The following is a 25,446-nucleotide window of genomic DNA, read 5'->3' on the forward strand; positions in this document are numbered from 1 at the left end:
CCAAACCATCCACTGCTGTATAACCTCTGCAAAAGCAATCTGCGTTCACCATTTACACACCTAAAAATCTGGCTCTTCTCCTGCAAAGCTGAGCAGCGCTGATCTTTAACTCCGAAGCTGTAGACCCAGCACGCGCACACTTGCCTTAACAGAGTCTTCTTGTTCGGGACTACCTCAATTCTAAAATGAAGATCAGGCAAGTAATAGATTCGGGGTTTTTATTAGTTTTCCGTGTGAGCATTACAATTTATAATACATCATATCTAGTTTTACCTCCAGAATGAACCTAATTTAGTACATCATGGTATTAGTAAAAACAAGCCTGCTAAGTGGGCTGAACTTCCGACTAGCATCTTCGTATCCTTCCAGCAAGGCAAGCTAGAATGTCAATCACCTGACAGACATGTAGGTAGTGTTTCCCAAAACCAGCCCAGCCCCAAATTAAACTAGGAAGCGTATACAATCGAAAGCAGGAAAGAGTTGTCTCATTTGGTCGTTCCCCTCCCCCCAGCAGAATTTAATTAACAGCTACGGTTCTGGAACCTCAATTAAAAATCCCGGAGGCCGTTGGGATGGAATCGTAGGTGTGCCGGTCGCCCATGGTCGCCCGTCTCCGTGTCCGTGTCGGTGCCCGGCGGCCCCTCCTTACCGGTAGCCAGGTCCAGGCTGGGTGTAGCCCTGGGCGCCGAAGGGAGGCCGGCTGCGGGCGTAGGGGTTCGGCCCGCTGGGCGGGGGGGTCATGGTGCTGCCGGGCGGGGGGGTGAAGCCGGGCCGCGGCTGGTAGGTGCCCGGCGCCGCCTGGGAGCCGGGGGGGCCGCTGTAGGGAGCGGGCTGGGAGGCCTGCGTGGTGTAGGGCTGCGGGGGGTAGCTGCCCCCCGGGTACTGCGGGGGCTGCTGCGCCGGCAGCTGCTGCGGCTGCCCGGGGAAGGCGGCGGCCGGGGCCGGGGCCGCCGGCTGGCTGTAGGCCGGGAACTGCTGGGCTTGCTGCGAGGGGGTTTGCTGCTGAGGGTAGCCTGCTGGAAAGGCAAAGAGCGAGGGGGGGTGAGAGAGAGCGGAGAGCCGCGGGCGCTTGCAGAAAGACCGTGGTTTGTTCGTTTGTTTACAGCGGCAAACGCGAAACAACGCGGTAAGCACAGAAAAGGCAAACCGAGCAGGCACTGCGAGTTCGCCTGCCTTTCACACAAGCACGCTGCCCGGGCTTCGGTGCGCTACCGTGGCAGCACGGCAACGCTGAAAACAGTTAGTATAAAGCAGTTGTCCCGCGACCAACGAGAAATTAAAAACAGACAAATAGTATTTTACCATCATGTCACATGAAAAATAAAAAGTCTTCACTGGCAAATGAGGCAAAATGCAACCTTGCTCCCAAAGAAAAACTCAAAACTAAGCTGTCACGAAAGTAGTGCCAGGGTTTAATTTAAGTCATACCTTTTGGTTAAATCATGGGTGTTTTCAGTTCTTTAGGGTTAAATACGAAAAAGTTGTGCAGGACAGAATACTTTAGTACAAAACTTCCATTTAAACATGTCCCAGACTTGATTTTTCTGTATAAAACCAGCTTCCAAAAGGAATTTCTCTCATTGAAAACTTCAGAATGACACAAAGTCCTTTTATGAAGAAATAGCTACTTTTATCCATCATGAAACACACCTGCAGCTACTTGCAATGAAACCTCTCCAGTGACTGGAATCCTGTCAGCATTAAACACCAGACACACAAATTATTAAAAGTGCACAGCCCTAAATGGAAAGAGTAAGGATTGAAGAATGCACTGGAGTAAACTCACCTTGAAACTGGGATCAAAATTTACTCATGAGACAAAACCTCTGAAGGGTCCATTTTTACTACCATGAGTAAATAGCCACATTGTTGCCTAGTAGATCTACAAGAGTGGGAATGGATCCTGCTCAAACCCAGGACATGGGTTTGAAAGGAGACCAATACTCATGGGAACAACAGCGAAACAAACAAACAAACAAAGCCCATGAGTCAAGATCTTCAGAGGCTGCTGTCACTAGGTCCTCAAAGAAAAGACTGTTTCTGAAAGATCAGATTAATAGCGAAATAAGTTACGAGAAACAGCGGAGCCCCGGATCAGTTCTGGTGGTGTTTCATTCTTACTTAAAGATGGTGTTGATTAGAATGCAGAACTCACATTGCACTACAGCTTTCACAGGAACTTCTCCAGTAAAATAATGGAATAGATGATGGTAGGATATGACTAGGAGGCAGATGGAAACTCCTCCCCCCCCACCCTGCCCTCAGTTTTTAAGCCTAAAGAAAGTCAGATAGACCCTTCTACTTCCAACAGGCTTGTTACTTCTTCTGAAATTAGACTTCAGGAAGTCTGTCACTGTCTTCTAATTACAAATGCTGGGGTGAGACATCTGCAGAGAACAGGATACCATTTAGAGACCCAAATCAGCCAGCTCTCGCACAGCGCACAGGAACAAGGGCTGAGGCACCAACCTTCAGTTCCAAGTTTTCTAGGGTTCTTATCCAAGACAAACATGGAATTCCTTCATAAGCTCTGCAAGCATTCTCCTCTACATCAAAACTGATGCATTCCCACTGTATATACTGCACACCAAAAAAAGGCCATATGGGCTCTATTCTGAGTCACTTAATTGTACGGGAGTCTTCTGTTTAGTTTAAGGAAGATTGTTTAAAACAAGGAATGATAAATGCTTTGTAGCATTTTCTAAAAGTATTAAGCAACTTGCAATTTGTTACGAAATCTGTTGTAACAGGTTCATCCCTGCGCTAAGCTGGATTATGATTCCTAGCATATACTATGCATTATTAGATGCCAGCTGCTTCTAAAGTAAGTAACTGAAAGTTTTGAAGTCAAGTTTATTTTGGGTATACGCAAAAGCCAGCTTTTCATATTTGCCTGCACATAAACCACTACTGCAGTAAAATGTTCTTCTGCTAAAAGTCGGCTGGCACCTTTACCTGAGGTATCAGCAAAATCAACAACCAAAAAAGCCTATCACTTGAAAGTTTCTCTGAAGTGACAGTATTTATAATAGTTAAGGATTTCCTAAATGACAACTCTAGTCACCATTCACGCCACTAAATTTTGTACATGGAGATCATTCTAGATGCAAGAAATAGGGGCCATCTTTATATACCAGAGATATTTAAGGAAGGTAGATTGGGATGTTTTAATCGCTTACTTGCTAGAATCCCAAGACTGCAAAAGTTAATCCTGAAGACAGCTCATACTTCAAATGATTCATTTTGCCTACCTTTCTAACAAGGCATTCTGCTGATTAATAATGAAGTCTGCTTTTGGTCACAGTCAAGTAGAATTGAGATACCAGAACTCCAACTACATATTAAAAATATAGACAGCTACAGTGTTCTCTTACTGTAATTTTTGAATTGTGCCAGTTCCCACCAGAACCACAGGCACTCGGGCTGCTCAGCACCCTGACCTGCCCCCCAGGTTCAGGAACTGACGCTCACAGGGTCAGGCACTGAAGGGGAGGTTCTACAGCTAAACTGACTTTTGAGAGCACTGCTTACCTGGGTACTGCATACCGTACTGCTGCTGAGGCTGAGCCTGTGGCTGCTGAGCAGGATAACCAGGCTGTTGGTACTGTTGATACATCTGACCTATGGATTAAAAACGTATTTAGTTGAAGCCCAGTACCCTAGCTATATTATAAACACACAGTGGACAACAGAAACACCCTCTCACAACATGTAAAAACTTTTTTAAAAAAATCTGAACACAGTGACGTTTGATTACCAACTGAAATCAATCTACAGATTTTAGCTTCTGAACCATACCGTTCTAAAGACTAAATGATATTTATCTATCATCTCCAACAGAACCAACAGTTCTAATTTGGTACATGAGGCTTACTGTTTCACATTTTCAGAGGAGGCCAGAAGCCATGCACCTTAATTAGTGCTACTCTGGTGGGTAACAGAGCAGGAATTTTTAAACATCTTGATAACTGCTCCAGAACTTACACTGTAAATTAAAGTACTTCAAAAGTTAAACACGTCCTCAGATTGTCTGTTTATGTTAGGTTTTTGAGACCATTTCTGCATCAAAGTACTGTAAGCAGAGTGGTACATTATTTATTCTGACCACATTTTCCAGATAAGTCATCCATCTTTTAGTATCTGACTTGCTGTAAGCCAAGTGAGACCCAGGGGTACACACCCTAAAGCAAAAATAAAACCATACATTCTTAAGCTTGGATATTCCAATTCAATGCTAATTTTTCCTAAATGCACTGTTTCCAATTTCTTGGCAAGAAGAGGCAGAATATTTGTTTAGACTTAACCTATGTGCCCTGTTTAGGCTTTATGCTTCTGCTGTTTTTCAGCTTAGTAACAGGCACAGTCAAAGAACAAAACCAATTATCTGCCAAAACTAAAGCTTAGCTGAACTGAAGCAGACATGGAAACTTTACTATTATAAAGTGTTACTGTACTATTATTCATTCCGCAAAGATCAGCAGACTGTGTAAATGTACTGTAAGCTGTATCTTCTGAACTGCACCAAGACAAAAGCAACTCGGCTCTGCTCCAAGTCCTCACAGACCCCTGTGCACGCTGCTTTAAAAGAACTCCTTATTTCTTCTTTTCTCTGTGTTACTTGCAGCTGAAAGCAATGATATTTTACATTCACACTAAGGTGCTCCAAGTATTTTATAGTGGTGCAGTTGTTCAAAATATGATTTGGTATGCAATTACTGTGGGATGAAGAGAGTGCTAAACACAAGGCTTGAAGAGAATTTAAGCCTGTTAACTTGATAATTAAGAATCAGAAACACAGAACGCATGTTTTCTGGTTCTTAAACTCAGTTGTTAAAGGGAAGTTCTGGCAGAAGGAGGCAGAGGCTGCCTGTCTCGGGATAATTCTCTACAGGTTAACACAGAGACCACACTGGCACCTGCTGGAAAACCCAGGTAAAGGGATAGAAAAGAAACGGCATAGAGTTTTTCCAAAGTGTTTCGAGAAGGTGTGCTGTCTTCACCAGCGCTGAAGCGTTAGTGAGGAGCAGAGAGGTGCTCCAGTGCTGTTCAAGAAAACATTCTTAATTTACAGCCAGGAATGCAGTCAGAGATCCTATGGGTCCTTAAACACACAGACTTTTCCCTCTCACTGGATTTTTACTCTGAAAGCAAGATGAGCTACAGCATCAGTGTCTGTTTTTGTACTTAGCAGTGCTTACTGTAGTCAAGGATCTGCCAGCATCTACCACTGTTCCTGTGCACTGAAACAGCCATTTTAACTTGATTCAGAAAAAAGACCAAATAGGTATATTCATACAACATTCTCTTCCCTAGAAGATCATGAAGTGCTTACATGAATGAACTTCTACATCTATTTCAGCAAAGACTAGAAAGTGTCCACACTTGGTACTCATCTGTGTTCAGCAACTGGATTCAGTGGTAGAAAAGCACAGGCATGCCCCAAGAGACAGCACTATACTGAAACATCTTTGTTGTATTGATTTAACTCAAACTAGAGAATGCTTAAAACTTCATCAGGGAGGCAAGCTATTCATTAGTATCTGCACATAGTGCAGTGAGGTGACTTGGTATTCATAAATAACACAACTGGTAACCAATTATAATCATCATAACATCATTTATTGGCAAAGAATGCTATTAAAAATAATCCCTGATGTACCAGTATGATTGATGTGTGATCAGCATCACCATTTTACTTAAATCCTCAAAATACTGGGAAGGTGAGGAGGAAGCACAACTTGGGGTGTTTTGTTTTTTTAAGTAAACTAATATTTTAAAACTAGTTTCTAACAAGAACATGCTCTGCACCCGCAGTGCCTTTTGTGTGAGCCAATCCTGTTGAAAACCTAACCATCAAAACATATCCAAAGTTCTGGCTGGGCCATGGCCCTGCACTGGTTCTCATCTTGGCTGCGCAAGGGACAGCGAGACAGGACAGGACAGCACAGGTCCCCAAATTACCACTGGACCGAGGTGCTATCAAACAGTGAAGTATGGAAAGCTACTCCATGTCTCAAAGGAAAGTCTCTGAACACTTTGGATAAAAGCAACTTACTTTATGAAAAAAACTCCGAGGCTGATAATCACACATATATTACCCAGCTTTGGTAAGAGACTGCTATTTACCATATGCGTACAATACACAGCATAAGCGCTCCCACTAGTATTTCTGATGAACAAAGTGCAATAATGATTTCTAAGCTCTTCCTAAGAGCTGAACCATCCTATTTTATCCATAGGGTGAAGAAAACATAATCTATGCTTAACATATTTCAGTGGCAATAATAAAAACTGCATAAACTACAGACCAAAACCTTCATTATTAGTGCTGTTGTACTTTTACACACAAAAAAAGAAGACTTGGGCAAAGGTGTAGCACAGTTCAGTGGTTGTTGGGTTTTTTTTTTAAAAAAAACAACCTCCAAAACACTATACTTTCCTTGACCCAAGTTTTGAAAAAATCATTACATCTACTCTGATACATAAGCCTAGACAACTTCTTTCCCAAGTAAGGTGAGTTTTGCTGAAACAAGTACTTTTTCCCTTCCCTGGTGTTAGCAGCCATTCATGATTCCAGCCTAGTGCTGCTAGTGCTTTCAAGTGTTTCACTTTTCTGTTTCAGTTCTAGTTTAACATCAACACTTAAAACCTCATACCTTATTGTATTAAAGTAAAAGTAACGCAAAAAGACTAAATTCATAAAATGCAAATTCCATAGCTGAGAGTATATTTTTCAAATATTAAGTTTTCTGGCTGCTGACAGAAGAACCTGAAGCACTTTTGCAAAAGTTACTTCCACACACAAATGCCAAACAGTTCTATCTTTAAGCTACAAAGATGCCTCTTGCTCTCTCTTTATATCACTTGAATAATTCTTAGGGAAGCAAGCAGGGGAAAAAAAAAAAAAAGCGCTAAGCAGCAAAACAAGTGTTTTGTAAGCTCCACTGTAACCAACAGCATTTGCGTCTGCTTAAATATTATGCCTAACTACAAGTTGCTCAAATACTCTGCTTGCTCAAAATGTTACTGATGCCCTTCAGGCAAGACATTCCAAGTGACTGTGGATACTGTGATCACCCTCAATAACACCTCTCACGTGTGTCTCAGCAGTATGTCACTACAGAAAGCAGCAGAGGGTTGTAACTTGTTTCTACACCAACACAGAAACAACTTTATGTTGTACTTCGTACGAAGGTAGAAATACCAAAGCAAGTCACTCCACAGACATTTTCATCCAGAACTATGCAGGTCTGAAGGCTCAGCGCTCTTAGAAAACACGAATAGGAAAATGATGCCCAAATGTAGCAAACCTCTGAATAGGTTTATTTTTATAAGTCAAATAACATGCAAAAGGGCATAGTACAAAGGAATCTGAATACCAGAGTTAAGACCTTAAGGTTGAAAGGAGAGCCAGCTGAGGGTCTCAAGGGTTACACAGGGAAACTGCAGCGCATGAGATGGTTACAAGTTTAACCCAACTAGCACAGAGCCCTACATAATGAAGAAGCAATGCAATAATGACTCTGTTTTGTTAGGTAGAAATGATGGGTGAACAACATTTTTAATTCATAGTAGTCAAGCCAACAAACTGTTAGTAAGTGAAAGCCTGACACATCACACAGCGTATGATACGAACTAAGATCTTCAGATAGCTTTGAAGTGCAGCATATATAAATCTGCCTTACAGTAAAGTGAGCACAGATGCAAGTGAAAAACAGTACCATGAAAATCCTCCTCGTGTTACATCACCTACCCTTTTAAATAAAGCTACTGCTCCACCTGCTGTTTCTATATTGAACAGCACCTGAGGAAAAAAGTTGTTCTGCCCAGTGGCACAGATTAATCCATAGTTTGGTATCGACTTTGGGTGTGCTAGTTAGTTAGAGTCGTAGCTGCGATCACTCAGACACCATCATTCACGTCTTAAATAGCAGAAAAACATGCTGCTTACCTTCCACCTGACCAGTCTGTGGCTGCGTTCCGGGGTATGGTGGCTGCTGTGCCTGAACACCAGGGGGGTGGGCTGCAGAAGAGGAGGAAGCGATGCTGTCCGGTGTTCCCGATCGCTCTTCTGCAGGGGCACTGGGTGGTCCTAGAGGAGCAAGAACAAAATACGGTATGTGAAATGAACAGAGTTTGAATAAAAACAGCCTAATACAAGACCATTCTCTTGTAAAGTTCCTAACATTTTTTCCAGTTTTCCATAGATGTACATCTGGGAGTGTCACATCCAAACTAAAACTAAATATATTTGCACATCTAAACTCTCCTTTGAAAATATTTGGGGGGGGGGAATTTTCCACCTGTCTTCTAGGTCACTCTAATTTCATCCTTCCAAGGAACATGACTCATTTGTGGGATAAAACCCCCCATGACATGTTCTTTCCACAGCTTCAAGTGTTAACCTTGCACACATACACTGAAGACTTGCTATGTTGGGACAAAACATGCACCTATCTACCTATTCTTTCTCATCTGGAGCAAAGGTGAAAGGCTGCGTGAAGCTGTTCAAATGCACTAGTGTTTCACTGTGGCCCACATGGGCCCAGGCAGCAAAGTGTTTTACCAATAGTTGTATGGCATGTGAACAGAAAACCTGCAAAGAAGGTTTGAAAAATCACACTCCCAGACAGGATATGGCAGGTTTTAGTCTAAAAGCAATTGTCAGCTTTCATAATTCTGAAAATATTCCAGCTAGCACCCAAAGAAAGCATGGAAACAGAGAATTCAGATTTTCTCTACATTAGCGAGAAGTTCTGAAATACACATGCAAACAGGTATAATACACTACAATTAAATGCAAAATACTTTGTTAGAAACAAGGGGTCTTAAACCTGGATCTTTCCAGCTCTTAGGTATATGAATGCTACCTATGAGACACTACTTTCAATTACATGCTTAATATGAAGCACAAGTACTAGAATTGCTGCAAATTCACTTTCAGGTTTAAGAACGTTACATTTACACACATAAATATGCATCCAACAAGCCCTTAATTGTGTTTTCATGTTACCCTTATTAGGGGGGAAATGAATCATATCTGCCTACTTCTGGGTTTGCCTATATATGCACAACTGCAGGATTATAGCTTTAGAAATGGGATTTCTTACGTCCCGCTTAAATGGTCCTCTGTGAAGTTCTTTGTACATTCAAAGCATGGTCAAGTCAGTTCACTCTATGAGAATAATTATGGAGACATATAAACATTGAAGTATCACTGGTGCTACAGCTACGATCAAAGCATTAACTGACACTGAGGCTTTGTACCAAAAGACAAAACCACTCCTTCAAAAATCAGCTCCAATTTGCCGCTAGTTGTACTTCATATTCTCTCACTTCATTGTTCAGAGATAGCCCATTGTAAGTTTTCAAGTACCATCAAACCTTTATCTGATTTGTGAAATAACCATGCTGTGACAATACCCAAAACGTGCCATGGAGGAAGAGATCAATCAGCAGGCCTGATCCACGTAGCAGTACCCCAATCTGAAGACAACCACTCTGTCTGCAGATACAACTTTGGATCCTGCACAGTCACAATCACGCAGTGCAGCTCTATTCCTATCACTCCACACTTTTGTCAAGGCAGTCATACCGTAGAAACAAGCTCCAGTTGCTATTAGTTTGCCCATCTGTATCATTACTTCACACATCATACAAGATTTACTTGCTCTGAAGTTGAGAGTACACAGCAAATCCTGTTAGCTACAGCAGTTTTATTTTCAGATTTCGATGCTACCTTAAACCTTGCCAGATCCATGCAGATTCTGTGCAAAATCACTTCTCTATATTCTGCATCACACTCCCCATTACATTCTACATTGCTTTTCTAACTTCAGTTATCCTGTCTTAAGTTGACTGCATTCAGTTTAGTAAAATCAGTTTTTATATGTTTAGCACTCTACTACTAGGCAGGGCCAACAGTCATGCAGCTCTTCAAGAAGAGTAAAAAAGTTGACACTATTTACTTTTTAAATGAAACAGAGAAAGGGTGGGGTCGTACAAAACATTCGGACTGACCCAAGCAGCAGAAGCACAAGCCAAGAACAGGAACTGCAAGATCAAACCCTAAGGCAGAGCAGTAGATACTGTTTTTCTATCACTGGCAGATACCAATTAAGTTACTTTACACAATAGCTTTAAATAATTCAAATAAAATATTTTAAGCCATTTTCTACTTCAAGCTAAAACACAATGCTAAAACCAACAGCAACATTTCAACATTTTGTGTACAGAAGTTAGCACACGCGGTTAACACCACTTTAACATACCGCGTTTTAGGATTCTGAAAAGAAAGAGTGAACACAGAACACAGCTTAATACATAAAAAATACAAATACTTTGTCACAAATCAAGATTTGAGTCATCCATTATGAACAGGTTTTGCTTTCCTTTTCATAAGACATATTCTTACCTGACACCTGATCATCTGTCAAGCCAAATGCTGACATGACATTCTTGCTGATTTCATCCTGGTTCTTTAGCGGATCAAATGCAGACATGCTTGCTGCTATAACTTGAGTAGATGGCTTAACATTAGAGTCAGCAGCAGCAGGCTTTTCTTCCCTACCATCTACAGCATCTACAGAACAAAATGCCCAGTTATTAATTCTTGAGAACTGAAACACCATCATACATAAATATTGTACTACAGCAACTTTAAAACTGCATAGTTGTGGGGTTCTTTTAAGTGTTTTAACTGTTGAAATGCTTATGTTAGGGTAACAGTGATGTATCTGAAACTGTGATGAATCACAAAGCTTAGGTTTCATTCATTGCATAATTACTTAAAGATACACTGACACTGTGGAGTATCAGTATCACGTATCACTTTGTCTTAGATTCAAAGGTACAAGGCTCCTGCTTCAAACAAATTGTTCTGGTATGACTTGCCCACAGAGAATTCAAAATGAAGAAAACTTACAAGATAGGTTCCAGTTTATTATAGTGTTTTATCAACTGAAGTTTTTGGGTTGTTCTATCCCCTTCTCCCCAAATTCTTCCTAAGCTGACAGGTGAAGTTCATCCCTTTGCAGTTATGTAAGTAACACTGCATCACTCAGAAACCCCTTACCTAGTAGAGTGCTACATTTTCTCTTAAAGGAGAAAGTGCATATTAGGTTTGGACCAGCTAGTTTTGTTTACACACTAAGATCATCACCCTAACCTCCTTCCAAATGGTTTATAACCAGAATCCACGCTATGCCACTGAAATTAGTAATTGCTAATATTGTAGGAACAGGGGCTGGGATTTTTTAGACAACAAAACCAATAAAACCTCAAAGCGTAAAATACAAAAGTAACGTTTCCTAAAAGAAAGGCTGGAGTTCTTGGTTCACCTCTTTAATCAGAACACTGTACTCCATGACTTTGTGTCACTATTTTCTGTGTCCAGCTTATCCAAAATCTGTAGTTAGGCTCACAGAGGTATAGTTTTTACAGTACAACAGCCCTAAGCTAAGAGGTCAATGCCTCAGAACTGGGAGAGTAAGACTTCCTTCCCCATTTTCCCCTCCCCCCATAATCCTTTCCCACCCCTACCTGCACCCTTGTGCTGCTTACCCTGAGACAGCTCTGATGCTGGTCTGAGCTCAAAATATGTGGATTCAATTTCCTAACCTGGCAAAAAAAGTGGATATAGTTTTTGCTGAATTCACTTTTTACTGTTTTAGTGAATCAAACTCGCTTAGCAACATGACAAGATAAGCACCAGAGCTAGCCCAAAGTAAGCAGCGGGAGTGTTCGGCTGGGAGCAAGAACTCTTCAGCAACAACAAACTATTAATTCAACTCAAAGCCCTCTCAAAATGTTGTTGTGACTCACAAGTGTTAGTTACAGCATTTTCATACATTGCAACAAAAACTCAGACTTCGAAGTTTTATTCCTAAATTAACTTGGTGCTTTACTCCAGATCATTTGAACAAAAATTTTGCCTCTGAAATAACTGAAGCATTAAAAATTAAGTTCTGAAACATCAAGGAACAATTAAGAATGATCACAACCAGTATTCAAGCCTCCATTTTTCACTTTGTTAAACAGCACACAAGTCTGCAAATCAAACCGAACAATTCATTGCCAGGCTGCCTACCACTTTCAGGCAGATTACTGGAAAGCTCTGGTTCAGCTGGTGGTTCTAAACAGTCCAGTAAACGATTGACTTTATTGCGAAGTTCTATCAGCTCTCGACGCAGGTATTTCACCTGATTAGATTCTAGAGGTCTTGGTTGTCCATTCACTGCAAAACAGCAATTAGAGGAATTCAGGACTGTAGTAACATTTTGACATCCAGTTTAAAACTTTAAAGGAAAAAAAATCCCAACTTTTACTTACTTGTAGCATCATCATCCTCTGTGGAGTTCAAAGTGACAAAGCTTAGTCAACACAGATTGAACTCGTTCTAGAGCTTACTGTTCCTTTAATATAATCTCAGTTCAGCATAATCCACAGTACCAGAACTGCAGAGTAAAGTCTCCAGTAAATTTCTGCATTGTTTACTCATTTCTATGAATATACCCTGAACAATACAAATATCATACTTGGTTGTGGAAAGCTGTCCCTTTAGAAAGTGCCTTTAAAACTAATGGAGCATACACAACACTGCTGCAATTCATGAATAAGGGTAGTGTCCAAGTTATAGGCTGCTTGCTATTGCTCAGAACTGTGCTAATTTACCAATAGTAGCTTGAAAATAAAGAACTACTTTATACAAAAGCCAAAGGATAAATGTTAAAATCTATTCAACTTTAAGCAATTAATGTTAAGTTTTTAGCAGTGTACCAATAACACTGCAAGATAATCATCACCATAAACTTCTCACGCACCTGTGAAGAAAACCCCACAAATGCTAAAGAGTGGAAGATAACATGGAAAATAAAATGAAGAAAAAAACATTGACCATATATATATGTATGCCAAATACTTTAAGCAATCTTATAAAAAGAAATAGTTTCCGTTTCTGTAAGTTCAGATGTCACATGAAACATCAAGAGAGAAAACAGATATCATGTATTAATCCAGTATTTTTAACTTACTGATTTCATTCTTCTGAGGTGACAAACTGAAAGGTTTTTGTACCTTCCAGTGAAGCCCACTGCCTGAATTTTAATAAACATTACTGAAGAAAAAGACAAACAATCTTCTATACTTACCAAACAACGTCAGCTTAAGTATCCTACTGCATTGAATTGCAAAGGAAAGATCTGAGCTATCAAAAATTGTTATAAGATCGCCATCTGAAAAGAACATGAAAAAGTTACATTAAAAGCAAAGCCCGTTAACCACTGAACTTCACACTAGAGCAGAACATTAATTACTTCATTACTCAAAAATAACTTCCCCTATTTGATTCTGAAGTTACTAGGAAAAAAGTTTATTATTTTAGCGTGAAAGTCAGCGTGCAGGGAAATTATGCACAGAAGGCAAGAAAGAAACATGACTGGCTCCAAAAGGGAGTCTTCTGACATTAGCCCCTTGAAAGTTCCATATAGCTCATCATTCTTTTATGTTTACATACAGGATGAAACATTAGAGCTAAGAGTTCACAAAGCCCGACACCAGAAAGAATGATGCTGCTGGTTAATGTTATATGCCTATTTCAAGAGGGTCCAAAACTATGATGTTCATGAGAGTCAAGACAGGTGGCACAAGCCAGTCCCAATTAATTTTTTAAAAAACAAAACACGCATGTTAACACGGGAAAATTTTAAGTGATTAGAACACTTTCTCAGGTTATACTCAGAACACTGAGGTGCAAGACTGATTTTCAACAAGGGAATGAGAATAAAGTTCCTGTGTAAAAGTGAATAATAAAAATATCTATCAGCCTTAACACACAAATAGGAATGAAGACATCAAAGTAGTCAGAAGAAAACTCTCTCAAACCAGGAATTTGACATGAAGTGTCACCTCTTAGCTATTTATTTTTGTGTGTCAGATTTCAGAGGAGCTCCCATCCCGATGCATCCTAATGAATTTGCACATTGCTACCAGTCACACAAACTATGTTAGAACTGTATGGGATCCTTTATTCTTAAGATACAAAGGGCTATGCATAAATCACTGAACACATTTAATCCTATTAATACCCAAAAGAGATACCAAGTTCCCATTAACTCTGGTCTCTCACAACTTTTAACCCAAGTCAAGACAATCCACATTAACATCTTTGCTTACTCAGCAAGATCACAGATAAAACAAGACTGTTCTCTTTGGCAGGACAGATTTTCTGCTGTCTTAACATATTCAACAGATTATTAACAGATTAAATGAATGCAAATTAGGCAGTGCAAAGGGAAGAGTGGGAACACGTTATCAGAAAAACGTGTGTACTGGCAGAGGGAAAGAGAAGGGATAGCTGGACCACTTCCTTCCAGAACACCTTGATGACTGGGAACTGAGATGAGACACTATCTAGTGAAGCTTCACCTTCAGAAGCAACAGCATTAGACAAATGACACACAGGTTGGAACAAAGGCAACTCCAGGCTGCCAATGTTCCTCCCTAAAGCAGTTACAAGGAGGGTCTGTGGACAGACACAGAAACATGTTTTTAATTACCAGATTACTGCCTAAAAATTCTGAGCTATTCCTTATGCATTGGCGACAAAGTTCCAGCTGTAGAAAAGTTATGGTTAGAATTTTCAGTTAAATGAATGCTTCAGTACAAATGGTCATAAAACACATGATGGAAAGTTGAAAAAACCACAAAATTTCAAGAACTACATGCTCTAATTTTGTCATACCTGACTACAAGTAACACCTCTGCAATGGAAGGTTTTTTTAGTACAGTATCATTAATAACACGTAACAATGCCTGTCAGTCTTCAAGTAAGTCGCTTTCTAACAAAATAAACAAGAAATCTTACAAATACTAACAAACTGATGACATATAAAATAATTTTCAAGTTTTCCTGAAAGAAATATCGTTGTCTCCAAAGATTTCTTTTGTATCTGATGTCGCATTTGCACTTTCACAATCTCAAAAAACACTGGTTGATACAGTATCAGTCATGGATTCACTGAGCAGAGACTGGAAAGTCTCCAAGAATGGAGGCTCCAAAACCCCACTAGACAACCTGCTCCAGTGACACACTGCCCTCCTGTCCAAAACTCATGCTCAACCTCTCAAACTGCAGTTTATGACTGCTGCCATCTGGTGCTACTGAGAAGAGTTTAGATTCAATGGTCTTGGCAACTCCCGCTCAGTTAGCTGGAGGCTGCTGTTAGCTCTGCCCTCAGCCTCCTCTTCAGCACGCTGAACAAGCCCAGCTCCCTTAAATGCTCCCTGTAGGCCACCTACCCTAGGCCCCCCCCCCCGTCCTCACAGCATCCTGCTGGACCGTCTCCAGCTTCTCCAAGTCTTTTTAGCCTGGGGTACAGGCAGCAAAACTGACCACAGACTTCCTGGTGGGGACTCCCCAGTGCCAGGAAGGGGAGGGTAATAGAGTCCCTGTTTGCCATTATGATCCATAACAAGACTTACACAATCAGACCTCAACAAGTAACTATATGAAAGTTAGTCCTTTCTCTCTGGCAGTAAAGTGGGGGTGTGGGGGGATGTCGTGGTTTAACCCCAGCCAGCAACTAAGCACCACACAGCCGCTCACTCACTTCCCCCCCGCCCCCCAGTGGGATGGGGGAGAAAAATCGGGAAAAGTAGTAAAACTCATGGGTTGAGAGAAGAATGGTTTAATGGAATAGAAAAGAAGAAACTAATAATGAAAATGATGACACTAATAAAATGACAACAGTAATAATAAAAGGATTGGGATATACAAATGATGCACAGTGCAATTGCTCACCACCCGCCGACCGACACCCAGTTAGTCCTCAAGCGGCGATCCCCCCACCCCCACTCCCCCCAGTTTATATACTAGATGTGACGTCACATGGTATGGAATACCCCGATGGCCACTTTGGGTCAGCTGTCCTGGCTGTCTCCCGTCCCAACTTCTTGTGTCCCTCCAGCTTTCTCGCTGGTTGGGCATCAGAAGCTGAAAAATCCTTGACTTAGTATAAACACTACTTAGCAAAAACTGAAAACATCAGTGTGTTATCAACATTCTTCTTATACCTAACTCAAAAACATAGCACTGTACCAGCTACTAGGAAGACAATTAACTGTATCCCAGCTGAAACCAGGACAGGGGGCTGGGGGGAGTGTTACCTCCAACTCAAACACTTCCTCCAGCTTTTCAGTATCCTTTCCTAAATGCTGATATCAAAATCCACTGGTGTTTTAACACAAATGCCTTCTATTCCGTATTCTCCTGGTAACACAAAAAATGATAATTACTTCTCTTGCCAATGCACAACATTGGCAGACCATCTGATGATGCTTTTCTGTTGCACCAGTCAATACTCGGATTCACTGCCTGAACAAGGGTGCGTGTTCTAAAAAGTTTATCCTGCAAAGCCAAATGAAGATGTATATTAATACACATGGTTTACATGGATTAATGTCACCCAAAAGAATCCATATCATTCCATCTTATTCTCCCTCACCTATTTTAACATTTAGGTTGAAGTCATTAAGAATAATGATTAAAGTTTCTATTTTAAATTGCTAGCAGAAAAAAAGGCTGAAAAGCACCAAGTACACAATCCTGTTAGATGCATAAAGTCAGTTCTATGATTTCTATTGACAGCCATCAAGCTATTAGCCAAGTAGAGCATATGCTAGGATTTAAGGTATATGTATATGTCAAGCCATGCAGAAGTCTGACAATTTAAGTATACGAGATTTATCAAACTTTTCATTTTAAGGAATGTCAATGAAGCTTAATTCCTGTTATTGTGATATAGATAGGAATATACAATGTTAATTATTTTCTGTTGAGAAGTAAAACAGACTTTCCTTAATTTTCTCTATTAACCTTGTTATTTCAAGAACTTACCTTTCTCGTTTTTACCAGGGACACATTTTTCAGTCTCTACAATTTCCCCTGTACCCTAAATATTCCCTGCTATGCCAATTATAATTTTTTTTTTTTAATCTTTAGTATAAGCTAATGACTCCCTTAACTTACCAATGGACTGGAAAGTATTTTTGCATTAATTCTGCTTCATCATGATACATCCCAATGTTTATGACATTAGAAATCAGAAGAAATTAGAAATGTTTAAGACATTAGAAACCTGCCTCAGTATCCTTGGCCCTGCCAGCTATGCTTCCTCATCCACTAGCTTCATCTACCCTTATGTTTATTTTCTTTTTTTAGTTCCATTTGGAAAATAAATTCAAAAAACAGCACCAAAAACGTAGTTTTCCTTCACTTTGGTAAATTTACCAAAGGTAGAGACATTACTGACTAGCACACCACCTTGATTACAGGCAGTATGAGTTAATAACTCATCACTGGCTCTGACACAAAGACATCAACTTCTACTACAAGGTAATGAAGAACAAGAACATAAAGGCCAATCTCACATTCCACACCTTAGTTTTAAATTCAAGCCTAAAAGTAAAGTTTCTATTATTGGCTCCATAGGGGCTTTACCCTATGTAACTCAATAATATGGTGTGCTTAAGATGCAATTCTACCCTTTGATTCACATAAATTCACTGCTGCAAGTCCTCATTGGTTTGTTTGGTGGTTCTTTTTGCAGACATTGATTGGGTTTTACTAATATTCAAGAACCTCAATCAGGACATGAAAATCATTTCACACCTAGTAGAGCACTTTCCTTAGTTCAAAAGTTTGAAAGATGCCCAGCTTGAATATAAAACCTAACTCCACAAGGCAGTAATTAAACTGAAACATCCTTTCCCTGATAATTAATAAAAACATCACATAACCTAAATATAACTTCGGAATATGCTTCTGACTATCTTAGTCCACAAACCCAGAGACAGAAGGATTGGGATTTAAAGTTTCCTAGCCTCTCCAATTAAGCATATAAGTTTGAACAAACCAAAACGTGTCAGATTCAAGGATAGTGACAGTTTGATGAAGATACGAAGCCACAGTATTCTGCAGAAATTTTAAGTAGAAAATCCCATATCCAATCTTGAAGATCACTACCTTCACATGTTACAGCAACAAGAAACAAAGCCAGGAGGGGCAGATGAAGCATTCTTCTGAACACTCAAATAGTGTGCACATGAATTCTGAAAAGACCCAGACTGACATTGTAGAAGTAGTGGAAATCCTTCAAACAATTTAAGATACCTCCTCAAAACAGATGAAGACAAGTGTTGCTCCAGGTCTGGAGGGATAAATAACAAAACTGAAATAGCTAGAATGTATATATTCCAAAGCTTCTAATGACTAAAATGGATTTAAAGAAGAATCTTAGCTTAGCTGAAACAAAGTCAAGAATACCATGGTCCTCATATGACAGTCAAACTGAAGCCTAGTTCTGTTAACTTTTTCCTTAATCGCTTGCAACGTCCTCTGATATTAACATTTAAATGTTCTTAGTAGTGATGATCAGCTAGGATAACATATACTGAAATTTCACGTCACAATGGAGAAGTAGTACGTTCTGGGACAAAGAAACCTAAAATTAAAAGTAGGAGGTCTCTATGCTGTGAAAGACAACCAAAGAATGAAACCATAATTATAGTCTCCATCATCAACCATTATCTTCTTCAAAAAAAGACAGAGATAGAAGCATACACAAAACCAGAAAACTATACTTAAAGAACAGGTAAGAATACAAAAAAAGGGGACTAGAAGCCGTAACCTAACAAAAAAGCATCCATCAATTTCCTTTCACCTTTCTCATTCCAGAAAGAAAAAAGAATTTGATTATGTGGTAAGAGGAAAAACAAAACCACCACAAATCCACTGAGCTCTTTCCCACTAGAGATCGAGACCCAAAATAATAGCCCTTCATTGCATATCAGTTTTGATGAGCAGTGTCTCTCAAAAGCTTCATGAACCTGAAAAAACTGTCTCAGGGTCATGCAAAGTGAAATTTTATTGCCTAGATGTATGAACAAATGTTACTTGAATTTTAGGTACCACAGACAGTGCTAAAGTTTCCTAGTGCTATTAAGAAAAATGAACCTGAATGCTTCAGTAATGTAGGTCTTTTACTATACACCAGCGTAATTATCACAGAGTCTTTGATCTAAGAGACTTTGGATTTTACCACTTCATTCCGAGTTTCATTTTATGAATAGCACTCCTCTGTCCCAAATTAAGCAACTTATCCATGCCCCACACTTGACACTCAAAGAGGAAAAACCTTCCGAACCACAAGTCTTTTTCTACCCATCTCAAATAAGGCCCTCTTCATTCTGTGGAAGCCATTCTTTCTTAAGGTTGCATTTGTTTAGCACTACTGATGGAGATTTTCCTTGAAACAACCAATGTCCAACAGATTCAAACCATCACACAGAGGAAAGACTACTTTCAATAAATATTTCAAATATTAAATATTTCAAATATTAAATTCAAAGTTTCGTCTAATCTTTACTGATAGGAGGAAAACAATCAAGAATTACTACTACATACATCAAGTTTTCAAAGTCTTGAAAGAGCTTGCATTAAGTCACACATGTTTATTCACTCCTCACCTTCCAACCCAGTTTATCACTGAAAACACAAAAAAATGGTTAAATGAGCAGACAGAAGAGAAACCTGCCATAGCATCAGCTTCCTGCAACAGCAAACAATGAACTTTCAGATAGCTGATATTTCAGAAAAACTGGAGGAAATACTGGGTTAAGACAGCATAACCACAAAAGACACAGCTTCTATTGTCCTATTCAAAGGATTTCACAAGAAATTACTTGCGTTTGCCAATGAATTTGGACAATTTTGCAGAGGTGAGTTTCAGAGCTGTCCATACATAAAACATATCAGAGCAAGAGTAGTAATTAAACCTTACCTTCATCTTTATATTTTATTGTGACTTCATCATTGCTCAGAAGTTTTCCTCTAAAAACTCTCTGCATCATTAGCACCAATTCATCATAGGTGATATCTTCATTATGAATAGGAATTCTCCTAATATCTTCCCCAAGCTGAGCTTTGATGATCAGCTTCCCACTTAAGTCCAGCTGCCCATTCATGGTGGATTCCTTATCGCCTGCAGACCTGTTAACAACAAACATTAAAAACATTTTAGAAAACTAAACTGTTAGTTATTTAAATGTATCTCATGACAGTTCTGAAGCTTTCCATCTTTGGAAAGCATTACTGTTAGGAAGCTCTCCAACCTCTCTCGGACACATTCTACGATGCACCAATTTCTCAAACAATAAAGTGCATCATATATTAACTGAGCTCACGGGCAAAGAACAACTCTGTAAGATCCGCCATTTCAAATTAACAGCTATCACAGTTCCCAATGCTCGGAATTTAAAAGTAAAGATTTTTTTTAAAGTCAGACAGCTTTTAAATATGTGTGACATTTAGGAATTTCAAACTTGGGTGGGTTTTTTCAGTAAGATACCAGCTGTAAACTGCCACGGAATAAAGCTATAAAGGTACTGATATTCCCTAGGATTTGCTTTTGAGATACATGTATACATCTCTCCCTGGGAAACTGAAATTGCAGCAAAAGCTGTCAGCCTTATAACATTATATTGGCTACAATATCACCTCATTGGATTATCCTTACATCCCCCATAATTACGATAACCAGCAAAGGGCTTTTGTTTTTTAATTTAAGAAAACTGCCAGAACAAAAATTATTTCAAAGATTATAGGTGGTAAGGTAGCTTTACTAAGGGATCCAGCTGAATCACGCATTACTTCATGAACAAATAAATGAAGAGCTAAACATTAGTTTTACCATATGCATGATCAGAACACAGTGAGGGTTCCTTTTTTGAAATTTTGACAGAGATGTTTTAACCAAGACTTTAGATTTTTAAAAGCTGCTCAATAGACCACACATTAGCTACTCATTAGGCTCAGAGCCATAAATTTGTTATGCAGTGTACATGGTCAGAACAGTCGGTTACTTTCAATGCTTTAAGAGAGATGGACAACCACTCCAACTTAAAAGAAAGTGCAACAAAGCCATCTTGTGCCCAAGCAGCACACAGCGTATACTTCAGAGTTATATCTTTAACACTTTATATAAGACAATTTAAAAATTATCACTTTGTATGAGGCATCTCTCTTGTTCAAAAACACAAAGGCTTTATGTTTAAAAGAAAAACAGAAACTACAGAGAAGTTACTGAGCAGAGGAATGAAAAAAAAAAAATCTACATAGCTAGTCAAATGTCCCCTTCTTTCTTCACTGTTTTGGACAGGACCAAAACAACAGATCTGCAATGAGGAGCAATTAAAGAAGCAGTTATCTTAACATCTGAAGTACAAATACTGGAGATCTTAAAAGTCAGCAACGCTACACATCAAAACTGACATTTCCAAAGTCACACGCAGGCAAGCATGCTGTTCGTTCTCTTGTGCAAAAAGAATTCTTGGTAGAGATAGGCAGGTACTTCTCCCTTACCTTTAAGGATGTTACAACACAGTGCTTTATGAGAAAACTGAATTTTGCTTTGGTCAGTCTATTTTTAAAGTACTGCATTGAAAATTACTTCTCTCCTACCAGAGAAACAAGATGCTCAGCTAAAGCCTTCAATACATCATACTTTGATGTACCTATATATATTTAACTCTACTGTTTCGATGGCAATGTTTTGCATTTAAAAGATGTAGTACGATGCTATCTCTAGATTGCAATTCAATTTCTGGGTTTTTTGGTAATTAACTTAATATAAAGCAAACATTTCATGCAAATCCCTTTGTTTAGCCCAATGATATCCAAAAAAAGAGACAAGCAACTATTGAACAAAACTCATTCTCCTAAACAGACATAACAGGAGGTAGGTGGATACAGTCTAACTGCAGAGAAAAGGGACCTGCAATTAACACAGCCAGGTTGCTGCTGCGACAATATGATGAATCAGTGAAGTTTATAATATCGTTAATGCTCACTAATGCATTATTCATGTTTAGCAACATAGGAGTCTTGACTGCAGGCACATCAACTCAGCCTAATTAACATTTTAAGTTGGTGGTAAAAGCATAGGGGTTTGCAGAAGTTGTTTGTTTGTTTTTATTTAAAACATTAAAAAAAATAAAATGGCATCCACCCACAGGTTTTCTTTCACCTCCTTTCCAAAAACATATACTTATCATTCATTACCTTGTCTGTCTTACTGATGCTAGATTATTGGACAGATTTCCCACCTCACTTCAGGACAGAGTTAGGATAAGCCGCCATGCACTATCAGTGCCAGAAAACAGGAAGCTGCATCAGAAATAACCCCAAGAAATATTTATTTACAGTCACACTTCCTTAGATTTATACACTTCACATCAATCTTTCACTTTAGAACATCTTAATGAATATACCCAACTAAAAAAGTCACTGTTTTATCCATAACCTAACAATCAGATTTACACTTTTGGAGTATTGTAGAGTTTGAAGTTCAACAAAAACAGATCTTGAACAAGAGTTTTAATTTCATAATAGAAGCAGTTTATTTTTTCTAAATTTTGTACCTGCATGTAGGAATTCCTAACAGTAATGTACTCCTTTCCAGGACAGTGATCTTCCCCAACAGTCTCAAGATATTAATTTGTATGGCCTTCATCTTAAAACCCCAGGTTAAGTTAAACAAAATAAACTTTGATGGATTTAGCAGTACAAAAAGTCCTGCTTTTGGAGTAAGTCCATTTCTTAGCTTAAGGCTGAAGCCTCTGTGGCATTAAGTAGCGTGTCTTCAAGGACAGACTGCACAGCATTAGGACAGACTACCAAGAGGAAAGGAGTAGTAATGCCACTTTCCCACAGGAAAAGCCACCAAACTGGGCAAGAAGGAAATGCAGTCAGAAACATACAACCACTTAAAAGTATGATCTGCCCTCAACTCAGCTTAAGACTGTGCTTTTTCTGCTGGAAAGCCTATGTGATAGGCTGTACAAAGTTTATGCAGTCCACCTGTTTATTACACAAGTGCTTAATGCCCAGAGCTACAAGACAATGATTTAGTATACAGACCAGTCCAATGGAGAACACAGCTGTGTTCCCCCCTCCCACCTGATAGGTGTACCCTACTCAGCACTCTTCTCCTTGTCTCTCTCTCGCACACATGCTTAATCACAAACATCCATGATGTGATTTTTAGATGATTCGCTGCTAACCAGAGAGAAAAGGTAGGCTCCTCTCATTCACATGAAATTGGGCTTCCCAGCTCTCCTCCTTCAATTCAACTGGAAGTAAACTGGAATGAACAAGCATGAGACATACAGGATGGAAGTGGAGAACAAGCAAACCCCAGAGAACAGACAAAGCCCCTCTGGTTCTCATAGGCTGGCAGCTGCTCCCCTCACCCTGGGTGTGACATATTCACCTTTAAAAAGGGCTGTACTCGCTCCTGACAGGTAGGCGGTAAGACTGTTGTGACATACTAAGCAGGTGAACAGGAAGAGACTACTTTTCTGACTCCTCACTCACATTTTATGAAATGAGTAATGCATGAAGATGGTGCCCCCTTCACCCCAATCTTGCTACAGCTCCACAATGGGCAAATATGGGATACAGATAATGCATCTAAGAGTAGTTTTAACTTAGAGGGTTCATTTAGCTACCATCACCTGTTGTTTAAACATTAGAGCTGGGCACTGGTTCTACTTCTTTACTGTTACAATGTAAGCTGCTTAGAAACTGACAATAGTAAGAATCGAACCTCATCTGTAATTCCTAAAGATACACATTTTGGTGGACACACCTGAGCTCCTGTGGCCTTGAATGCATCATTTGTATCTTTGTGCAAGGAAACCAGCTACTGTAATGTACTTACAGAACTGTAATGTCTTATTTACCAACACTACTCACAGAAATCCGCTCCGTGTCTATCAACGATTACAAAAAGGTAACAGGAAAGCATTTAAATGCACCTTTTTTGTCCAACTGTTCTCCCTTCTGCTTGAAAGTGTCCAGTTTTTAAGAGACCAATTCTAAACACAGCAACTACTTGCAACTGTTACAGAAAACCATGTGAAACGTTCTAATTATTGAATTACACAGCACTCAAGCTTTTCTTCCCTGTGACATAGCTGAATGGATGACTCCCTTGAGAGAGTTTTTCAGACATCCAGAATGCACACTAATGAGCTTTTTAACAGAACCAATCACAGCGTCTACCTTCTTGTGAGGAAAAAAACAACCAAACAAAAAACCATTAACGTCCTCCTGTTTAAGAAAGACTATTTTTTGTAAGAATCACACTGACATCTTTCTAACCTTTCTAGCGTACCACATGCATTTTGGAGGTACAGATTTTTTCCTTCCCCCTTGGCTCACTTTCTATTCACATCATGCACCAATCTGAACGGTGCATGTGGACAGGGACTGTCCAATCTAAGTCAGTCCCTTCAGGATCCCTTCTAAAGCAATGATGTCATAACCACGTTGGATTTCACTACCCTTTTTGCACTGCACCAGAGAAAAACAGCCTTGCCTAAACGAGGGATGATCATGCATTCCCGCTTCACTTTTTCCTCTGTCAGAACAGGGACAAGGAACAACAGGGTGAAGCATACAGAAACAGGGCCAAGCAGCACCGCCCCCCAAACCCCACTCGACGGAGGTACGAGTTTTCCCAAGATAGCTGGGGGGGCGGGGGGGGCAGAGAGGAGAAGAGCTCTCTTCGGTCTTCTCCAGTTCCGATAAGGGCAGGCCCGAGCCAACGGGGAGCAGAAATCACGGCCATTCCCTGCCGGGAAACGAGGAGTCTGCGGCTCCTCTGGCTCCCGAGGGGAAGGCGGCTTGGTGAGCAAGGGAACACCCCCCTTGGGGATGGAGGGAGGGAGGGAGAGGAGGCCTCCGCTAGCCCTCACCCCCGGTTCCCCAGGCCGCAGAGGCCGGGGGGCGGTTTCAGCCTCCCTCAGGCGCGGCTGGGGGGACGCAAGGGGTCTCCCAGCCTCTCCGCCAGGGGCCGCGTCGCCCCTGGACCCGCGGGAGGAACGGGGCGGGGGGGGGGGGGGGGGCTCACCCCCAGCACGCAACCACCCCTCCCGCCGCCTTCACACACGCGGCAACGGCTCCCCCCGGGAACAGCGCGGGGAGGGGGAGGCCAGCGGCCCCGCTCTCTTACTCTAGCTTCTCCGCGGTCCCGCCGGTGGAGGCCCCCCGCCCCGTCCGAGCCCGGGCACGGCCGCCGCCGCCCGTACGTGGCAGGGGAGAGAAGGGGCTGGAGCGACGGCTGCAACTGCCGGGCCTGCGCGAGCCCGCCCGCATGCGCACTCCAGCGGCTCAGGCGGGCCGGCGCCTCAGCGCGCATGCTCCGCCCAGGGCCCCGCCTCCCCGCTCCCTCCCCGCGTCGAACGCGGTGGCGCTGTGGCGGCCCGGCCCCGCCCCCCGCGCGTGTCACCTCACGCCTTTCTGCCGTGAGCGTGGGCTTTAGCCCACTAGGCAGACTTGGGGGGCAAAAACCTTTCGGACGCTTGTCCCGGGACACAAAAGCCGGT

The 25,446-nt window shown here is 40.8% G+C and overlaps 1 protein-coding gene across 3 annotated transcripts; it reads right to left on the minus strand.

The window, feature by feature from the left end:
• Positions 1-204: 204 nt before the first annotated feature.
• TFG (trafficking from ER to golgi regulator) lies at positions 205-25,225 on the minus strand. Of its 3 annotated transcripts, XM_069785678.1 has the most exons (10): positions 25,074-25,214; positions 22,118-22,222; positions 21,177-21,231; positions 19,839-20,047; positions 13,149-13,232; positions 12,089-12,235; positions 10,415-10,582; positions 7,952-8,092; positions 3,532-3,621; positions 205-1,016 (listed from the first exon to the last, which is right to left on the minus strand). In XM_069785678.1, exons 4-10 carry the CDS (start codon positions 20,020-20,022, stop codon positions 646-648), a joined length of 1,185 nt encoding a protein of 394 aa, XP_069641779.1. In that variant the 5' UTR covers positions 20,023-20,047; positions 21,177-21,231; positions 22,118-22,222; positions 25,074-25,214; the 3' UTR covers positions 205-645. The 3 variants fall into 3 exon arrangements, with proteins under 3 accessions (XP_069641779.1, XP_069641778.1, XP_069641777.1); XM_069785677.1 differs by lacking the exon at positions 21,177-21,231; XM_069785676.1 differs by lacking the exons at positions 21,177-21,231; positions 22,118-22,222 and having other exon boundaries at positions 25,074-25,225.
• Between the last annotated feature and the right edge of the window lie 221 nt (positions 25,226-25,446).

Source organism: Haliaeetus albicilla, chromosome 6 (genome assembly GCF_947461875.1).
Source record: "Haliaeetus albicilla chromosome 6, bHalAlb1.1, whole genome shotgun sequence".
In the NCBI taxonomy this organism is placed as follows: domain Eukaryota; kingdom Metazoa; phylum Chordata; class Aves; order Accipitriformes; family Accipitridae; genus Haliaeetus; species Haliaeetus albicilla.